This window comes from Artemia sp. Qi Xiang Cuo, chromosome 13 (genome assembly GCF_049724085.1).
Source record: "Artemia sp. Qi Xiang Cuo chromosome 13, ASM4972408v1, whole genome shotgun sequence".
In the NCBI taxonomy this organism is placed as follows: Eukaryota; Metazoa; Arthropoda; class Branchiopoda; order Anostraca; family Artemiidae; genus Artemia; species Artemia sp. Qi Xiang Cuo.
Genome location: NC_142806.1, coordinates 19,664,928 through 19,673,686, shown reverse-complemented (window position 1 = coordinate 19,673,686; position 8,759 = coordinate 19,664,928). Strand labels below are relative to the sequence as shown.

At 34.2% G+C, this 8,759-nt stretch overlaps 1 protein-coding gene across 1 annotated transcript in view; it reads right to left on the bottom strand.

Moving 5' to 3' along the window:
• Positions 1-5,014: 5,014 nt before the first annotated feature.
• Positions 5,015-8,759, bottom strand: part of LOC148945047 (choline/ethanolamine kinase) — a 99,246-nt gene continuing 95,501 nt past the window's right edge. The window contains exon 8 of the mRNA XM_089099355.1: positions 5,015-7,812. Coding sequence (XP_088955481.1) covers positions 7,726-7,812 — 87 coding nt within the window. The 3' untranslated portion in view covers positions 5,015-7,725. The remainder of the gene's footprint in view (positions 7,813-8,759) is intronic.

Sequence of the window (8,759 nt, the reverse complement as noted above, 5' to 3'; positions counted from 1 at the left end):
AAAAAGGGGGAAAATATCCCATCTATATTATTGAAAATACATTTACTGTACTTTAGCTTAAAAAAAAAAAAAAACTTGCCTACCACCGCCCATAAAATTCCGTGATAACCAGCGATACAATTCACAAAATTTTTAGGGAGTCATGCCTCGACTCCCCCCCCCCTCCCTTAGATAGGCTCCTGGCACATATGTAAAAAGCACTTTATATTGTAAACTGGGATGAGGAACGATGGCCCCAATATATCGAAAAACATGCCCATAACAGTCACACAAATAGATAGAGCAATGCACCAGCTATCAGTACCTAAAAACATACTTTTGGGTTTAAATAAAGACGCTTTTGAAATCTCGAGTCTTGATACAAAATTCAGAATTATCAGTGTAACAAAAGTTTACGACTCTGGATTGTTGAGTAGTAATAAGTGGAACAGAAACATTTATTAACCCGCAATGACAGACTCACGAACCACAATCTAGATTATGGACTCGCTATTCGGATTTGCAACAATCGGGGAACAGCAGGTTGATCAATTTACTAGTGGAAGGGGCAAATTTACAATCCAGATTAGGAATTTGGAATCCTGATTGTCAGTGAAAAAGGCCTTAAAATTCAAAAGAGATACACTACTTTAAAATGTATGAAGTTTTTTTTTATAGTCAATAGTGCCATCTAATTTTTATTTACCCCAAAGTATTTTTTTTCATATGACCAGCCACCTTTACCCCCCCCCCCCCCCCAGAAACCACCAATAAATCATTGGTAATTAAGGAGGAAAATGCCAGTAAGATGGTACTGGTTAAATGGGGGTCGGCCACTAGCAAGCACATAATCTTATCTACAAAACCTAGCGAAAAGTAGTATTTTTCATCCACGGGAACCAATACACGAAAAAATAGGGGAGGGGAAAGTAGTTTTTATGAAAATACAAAAAAATGTAGTTTCAAAATCTAACGGGTCAATTGCCTCATTTCACGCCCTTGTTTTGAGGCATAGCTAGGATATACAGCCTCCGGTAACAATTTTTTTTTTTTGCGCCCTCCCTCCACCATCACTATCACAATGTAAGTAAACGAAAATAATAACCTCAGTTTGGCACACCCCCCCTCCCCAAAGCTTGTGCCCGGGGACAGCCCCTCTCCCCCCCCCCCCCGCTGCTGACTTCATATGATTCTTTCTAATACTCTCATGCCGATTTGTATGCAAGAAAGAAGAAAAAATTTCAGAAAAAAAAAAAACAGATTAGTACTTAATCCACACAACAACCGAAATTATAATCACAGTTGCAAATAGGGGTGCAAAACATCGAACAAAATCTTTTATAATCCTAATGCTTACAATATAACAATAATTTAATATAATGTATATAATGTTTATACGATATAAAAATCAGATGTTTAACTAAAAATATAATAATGCTAAAATATTCGCTAGATGGCCCCCTTCTAACTGATAACAAAAACACTTATGAGTAACAACTAAATAACGTTCAGAATGTCAAAAAACAATTTTGAGAAATCTTATCTGTCAAAGACAAAGTGAGTCTATATTATGTTGAACGAGAACTTATAATCAAGATTGGGAATTAAAATCGCAGGAGCTGTCCTGATACTCTCATTAGTGGTGGATCCTGGATTTAGGGAGAAGGGGGGAGGAAAAGTTTTTTGTTTGAAAGACTGGTTGCGGAGTGACAAGTATTTAGATTTCAGACTATACAACATGGCTTTTTTTGCTCCAGAAAATCGTATGTCAAAACTGTGGACTGCACCAAAGCTAGGGGGGCATCCCAAGTGGACTCAGAATGCCTCTTAATCACACATCGTTTCAAAATGAGATTATCCTTTAGCACCCTAGATCAGCCTTTCCCAAACTTTTGGCACATGTTCCACTTTTTGTCATTTTCGTAACGCTGACTAACATTCGTAAAATATGGATGTATTTTTAATAATAATCAAAATGTATTCATTTCCTGATATACAAAATATAATAATAAAAGAGAAATAAAGCTTTCAGAACATAATATAAAGAAGAGTTATATTATGAAAACAAAATTATTTGGATCAATGAAAAGAAGTTGTTTCTGCTGAGATGAGTGATGGTCGTAATTTAGTTCTGTGGTTGTTAATTTTTATCTGAAATGCGGTTACGCGTCCAATAGCCTTTTCCGCTCATAAACCACTAACCTCTCCTTTTACCCCTGGGCGGAGGGGGGGGGAAGGGCAAATGCACCAAACTTTGGCAAACAATGGTCTAGATATAGATTGTACGAGATTGAGTTTACAAAGGAGATTCTGGATTAAAAGATTCCTGCACAATCTGAATGTCTTAAAAAATTAGGAATTCAACTTATTAATGAACCTGACCCCCCCCCCCTATGCAGTTAATTAGTTTTGGGTAGTAGCAGGCGCCAAATCCAAAAAAGACAAGTGAGTTTAATTAAGATAAAATATATGCCACCAGACAGCTAAAGAAGGTTTAACCTTTTCTTAAAGTTGTAGTTGCCTTTGGGAACCACCCTATTGTTATGTTTGAAACATGGCAATGCTAACGAAAATGTGATACTGCCATAAAAACTTCATAATTTTGAAACAACCATAAGAAAACTTATAAAATCGCTGTTTACAAGCAGTAATATACCTAAGACGAACCTCAGGAGCAAAAAATGTTTTGATGTCTTTGGTACTTTTATACAAACATTCTGTAGCTCTGTACAATTTATTTTAAACGCGGATACAGTCACAACTGAAAAGATTTTACTTTCTGCTTCTTCCCTTAAACAAATTGGCGTAACCTAATGAATAAACAATTAATTTTCACTGAGCACTAAAGATTTCTTTTAACATTATTACCTAAAATATTCAATAAGTTTTCTACGTGCGTTAAAATTGGATAAAAGTCAAGTATATGAAATATTCCCCTCATTCTAAATTTCAGAATAAACATATTCATGGCTGGAAAGAAATTTACAAGATTTATTTACTCAAAGGGCTAAAACATATACATGCTATTACAGTATAAACCATAATAATATACACAAAAGCTAATGACACTGCTGATACAAAAATCAGATGCAAAAAAAAACTTGGCAGAGCTCAATTTAGTGAAATAGATTTTCATTTATTTTCTATTTTCATTTATTCTTAACTTTATTTTCAATTATTTGATTATCCGTAGCGTCATCAGACATGGCTAGATTTAGGGGAGGAGGCGTGAAATGAGGGAGAGGGAGATTTGCCTCAACCCCAATACATGTTCAAAGTTACATTTCTTTAGTATTTCCATTGAAAAATTGCCCTCCCCCTCTGGAATTGGAAATTACATTTTGTTGGTATCTTCATTTTTTAAATTAAAATATCTCCCGCCCTATATTTTAATGAAGTGGCCCCTTGGGGCAGGGGGAGCGGTGAATCAGATTACACGTCCGTTGCTACAGAACAACAAGATTACTGAATTTCTGAACACAATTCGTACAATTTAATTCAGGAAGTTAGGGCACTTAGCATGTATCAGCACATATATATATATATATATATATATATATATATATATATATTCATATATCAGTATTAGTATATACGGCATTCCAGCAGACACTATATGCAAGGGCAACAATTCGCGACAATGTAGGGGAGGAGCAAAATGTATTCTTAGGAATCCGAGAGGGAGGGGGTCATTTTTTTCGATTGTTCACGAAATACCAAACTTAGGGGAAAGGAAGTCTTTTTTACATTTTCTTTGACAACAAAAACTTCAGGAAGAATCTAAATCATATCGATGCTTAGGTGATTTAGAATTTATAGGTAATTCAACAAGGATTACAAATTGACAATTGAAGGAATATCTCTCCTACATCTCTTTTTTATGTTCGTTATTCTTATTTTTGTCTGTATTTTATTCTTATTTTATTCATTGTTTTTTCTGTTCTCTTTTGGTTTTCTGTTAATCCTTTTTCCGGTTAATTCCGTTTTCTGATTAAATCGTCTTTTTTCGATTTTTATTGCTATTTTTTATATATGGCTATCGTTCCCTTTTTGGTCATTTTATTTGCTACATATTTCTAAAATATTTCATGCTCTAAAAGGATTTGAAGTAAATTTCCGTAGCTATAATCATTTTAAAGTTGATTTCCGGGACTCGAGATAACCAACCCCAATTAAAATGATAAACTTTAACATCGACTGGAAACCAGGCCGGTTTATCAAAAGCAGCTTACATTCTAAAATACTCCGCTTAATTAACAGATTTTCTTTAATTAATTTCGACTTCATGAAATGACGTTCGTAAAACTCTGAAAATCCAGCTTCCGAGTAAAGTCAAAGACTTAATAGTTTGGAGGGATTTTGAAATCAGTTGGTCATTTTTTCTTCTCAGCAAGTATTGTTAGACAATTCAATTATTAATATCTCTAAAGCCAAATTGCTAAAAAGTATTAAGCAATGGTTAGCGCACTGGACTTTCAATCATGTGTTCGTAAGGGCAGGGGTTCGAGTCCTGGTGTTAGTTTGGAACGGGAGTCTTACAATAGGACTCTGTAAGCTCGGCCAGAGTCGACCCAGCTCCCAATGGCTAATTGAAGAAATTTAGGGAAAACACGGGAAGCGTTGAATGAATTACTCCCAACCACGCATTGCATTCCCGGCAGAAAGCAGAGAATTGGGAGATCGGTACCTGAGTTACGCGGATCATTTTCTGCATGCGAAAAAGTTTTAAGAAGCATAAAGTTAAATTCAGTCGTTTTTTTTTTTTCAAAAGAAGTTGACAGGTCTTTAAATAAACAATGTACGAAAAAATTTGAAATAAGTCCTAAAGATAATTTGGTTCCCAAAATCAGATAAACCTTTAACATCGTCTAAGGGGAGCAAATTAACAAAAATGTAGGAGATCTTTTAATTATTTTTTTAGGAAGAACAAAAAAAATATTTTAAAATTCTAGAGTAGGGATATTTCCTTTTTTAATTTACTTATTAAAAATACCAAATAATTCTAAATCTTGGGGTATTTCCTCGAGATAAGTGGGCACCCCAGCATATACATAGAACCATTTGAGCTTATAAAATATTAGCTTGCATGATCAAACGTTAAATAGTAGACAAATTCTTGTCACGGAAAAAAAGTAGAGCAGTGTATCATGTTCTCCCCATTACAATACCTAAAAGGATGAATTACTTGTAGGTATAACTGTACATAGCTTTAAGTCATAACCCCTGAAAGGAAAACAAAAAGCAAAAGCCCCGTCGAGTAGTTTTGTGGACCCCACACTCAAGGAAAAACAACAGACAGAATATCCAACAACTCGCCATAATCTCTTGGGATCGTTGAGCATTTAACCGACAGTCCGACAAAGTTATCGTCCGACTAAGTTACAGAGTATTCCTAAAATATATATATTAATTGTATGTGGCAGTCACAGTTTCCACCAGTTCGAAGTGTTAAAAATTGTCGAATTTTTCCCACAAATTTACGAATGATCATAAGAATCTTTCTTGAAGATTTTCCACGGTTTCGAAGGGGGAGGTGGTCTTGGAAAGAGAACAGGCTTTTCGTTTTCGCTCCAGTTGTATTACTTAGATGGGCTTTCACAACACGCAATCTTCTTTAAGTAAGCTAGGGCTTCTAAGCTCTTGTCATCAATAGGTCTTGTGTATTTGTGCATGGCGATAAGTTCCAGCGTTTCAAATAAATTGCCAAATTCTTGTCATCAATGCATCTATCAGAAGTGGTTGTTGAATTTCGACCAGAATTAGCAGGATGCGAGAGGTAGCATTTTATTTTGTATTTTGGGGACTAGGTCCAGACATATATTGGAGGGGGTTATTATTCCACACCTTACAACCCACACGCAATTCCAGGAATGACACATTTCTGTCATGGTGGCTTTGAGTCCTCGTCCCCTTCTCCGGGATAATCAAAGGAATCCCCATTTAGTTTCACTAATCAGTTTACTCTGTCAAGGTTTTATTTCTTCCTTCTTCGAAGGTTACTTCGACAACGTTGTACAACTGTACAACCTAACATATTCATTATACAATATAGCGAATAATATCAATTATTCAAACATAAACTGGAAATCTATAGCCTAATCACTTTAAAACCGGAAAAATGGTGTTGCAATATTTTCAACAGGGAAATTTGATTCCTGGAGCTTATTGCCATTGACCTTAGTATGTAACAGTGGTATCTGATTGGTGAATACGGTTCCCCAACTTGAATTTACTCAACTTCTTCAATTTGAGAATTTTTTGTGAGTATCAGAAAGATGAGTTTTAGAACTAAGATTGAGATGCTAGAGATATCTCAAGAAAGTAGAAACACAATGGAAGCAAGTACAGTGTGATGCTCTGATAAGGGTTGGACAAGGAGGAGCACGCATAGCGCTCCTCTATGCCCAGCGGCAAGGAGCCGCTGGGCCCCTTCTGCCCAACCGCAGAAGGTGCCCACCTTTTGCGCAGAAGCGCTCCACCTTCTGCCCAGCGGCAGCTGGGCAGTTTGGTGGGCGGATGAGTTGCGAGTAGTAGTAGTAGATTGGTGAACGATTCTTGGCTGACCAATTAAATACCTAAAAACCAACTAGAAGGTCTAGTATATTGTGTATGGCGATAAGTTCCAGCATTCAAAAACCACAGTCAAAGGGTATATAATGCAAATGTACAACGGAACACTTTTTTTGGTAACCGACACATTAGGTGCTTTTGCTCGTCTGTCTCCAGCTTCTTCCAAAAATGTTTTCATAAATGTTTCCTGTTAAAATATACTTCTTTTGAAGGATTGATCATAATAAAAAAATAACTAAATTTAGCTTTTGAAACAATCAAAATTTCCCTTTGATAACTTACAAGTTTTAAACCAATAATCGTTTGATAAAAAATAAATTAACCGTTTGAACAAATTAATTTTCAAAAAAACAGGGCAACGCTGTTTTCAAACATACATCATTATCATTACAAATAGCTTCAAAGCAGTCTAACACTCGATACCTTTTTTTTTTTACATTGCAAGGTAGGACCACAGGACACCTACATTATATACCGTTTGTGTACTTTCAAAACAGCTTAATAGTACTTAACTAGTACCTAACAAGTCAAGGTCAATAAAGTAAAACAGCTCTGAAAAACTAAAATTGCAAATAAAAATATTCTTTTTAAAAATTAATGAAAAATAATAATTATATAACTTAAGTTTTGTTTTTGAGGAGGGTTTAGTTGCAGCTGAATATGATTATAATTATTATAATTTTGTTGGGTGTTGTTTGGAGGTTCGTTGTTTTTCGGGTCCGGTAAGTTGAGCTCTAATTATGTTTTTTTTTTTTTTTATATTTCTATTTATTTTTTTTCTATCTTTTTTTTTGTTTCTTGGTTTTTTGATTTATTAGGAGGGTTTTCTCCCGCACAAGCATTGCTTCAGGGAATTGATGATGTATATATATTTTTTTTTAAATAAACCCATTGTTACTTTTTTATAATAAGAAAAGCACCTGACACCGGCTCTTAAACTTTATGAAAGCCTTTCTACTCTCTAATAGATTTTCAAATAGAAAATCGGTGGCGAATTAATCAAACTGCTTTTGGTTTGCAAAATTTCGACAAAACGCTATTTTACAAGAAGCACAGCCAGTAAACAGCACAACCAAACTTGGCGTTTATAATGCCTTTCTTTTAAGCCAAAAAATTGGCAAATTTCTCACACAAGTGCAATATGCACCAGAATATGGTGTAATTCCTCGAAGATCCTTAAGTCCTTATGCATAATGGTGCTGATGACTCCAACAAATGGGATTTGAGATCGAAGTAGGCATTGAGTCTGGTTAGGGCATAATCCTGTAATAAAACGAGTTAGTTAAAAGTATAATTTAATTAATAAAGATAATCAGATAAGAATTATGAGAAAGGAGGGTGCAGAAGTTTAAAGCTGGGGAAATTCCTGGGATTTATTCTAAACCCTTTTCTGTGGATTCATGATGGATTGTATTTACGTATTTATCTGCTTGATATTAAGTGTTGTCAGATGTTGGTTTGCTTTTGGTTCGTATTGTCAAGGACCTTGTTGGCCTTTGTATAAAAATCAATAATTATTATTATAAATGCATGCTGCACTTCATTGAAAAAAAATGTCATATAAAATAACAAAAAAAGAAAAAGAATAAATTATTGTAGACAAAGGAAAAAAATATCAAGGAAAAAAAGGGATATTTCTTCTCCCTCCTCCTCCATAAGTCAATCCCATTAGAATAAAAATAAAACATTCACCAATAAAACAACTGTATATAAAAGGAAAAATAGCATCAAACAAAGAAAGGAAAAGGTCAAGTTTACGCATCACCCTTATAACCAAAAAGTAACAAACTGAAATTTAAAATAATACAACCGTATATAAAAAATATTAACTATTATTAAAAAATAGTACCTAGGTTTAGGAAAAATTTAGTCACACAAAATAACAGGAAAAACTTAATGTTGTAAAACCTTAAATAAATAATCGTATATAAAAGAAAAGAATAACATCAAATAAAGGAAAAGGTAATTTAACGAACAAATATAGTTCATAAAATAACCAAAAATGTAACGAAATAAAATAATATATATAAAACCATATGCAAAAATAACAAATTCACATAAAAAAAAATTCATGTAACAAATCGTATTTCCAGAAAATAAATCGTGAATCTTTGATAAGTACCGCTTAGATTTTTTGTTCTCTCAAAATTCCTCTTTCCAAATAGTATTAATTTTTATAGTTGCAATCTTAAACAATTCATCAGTACATT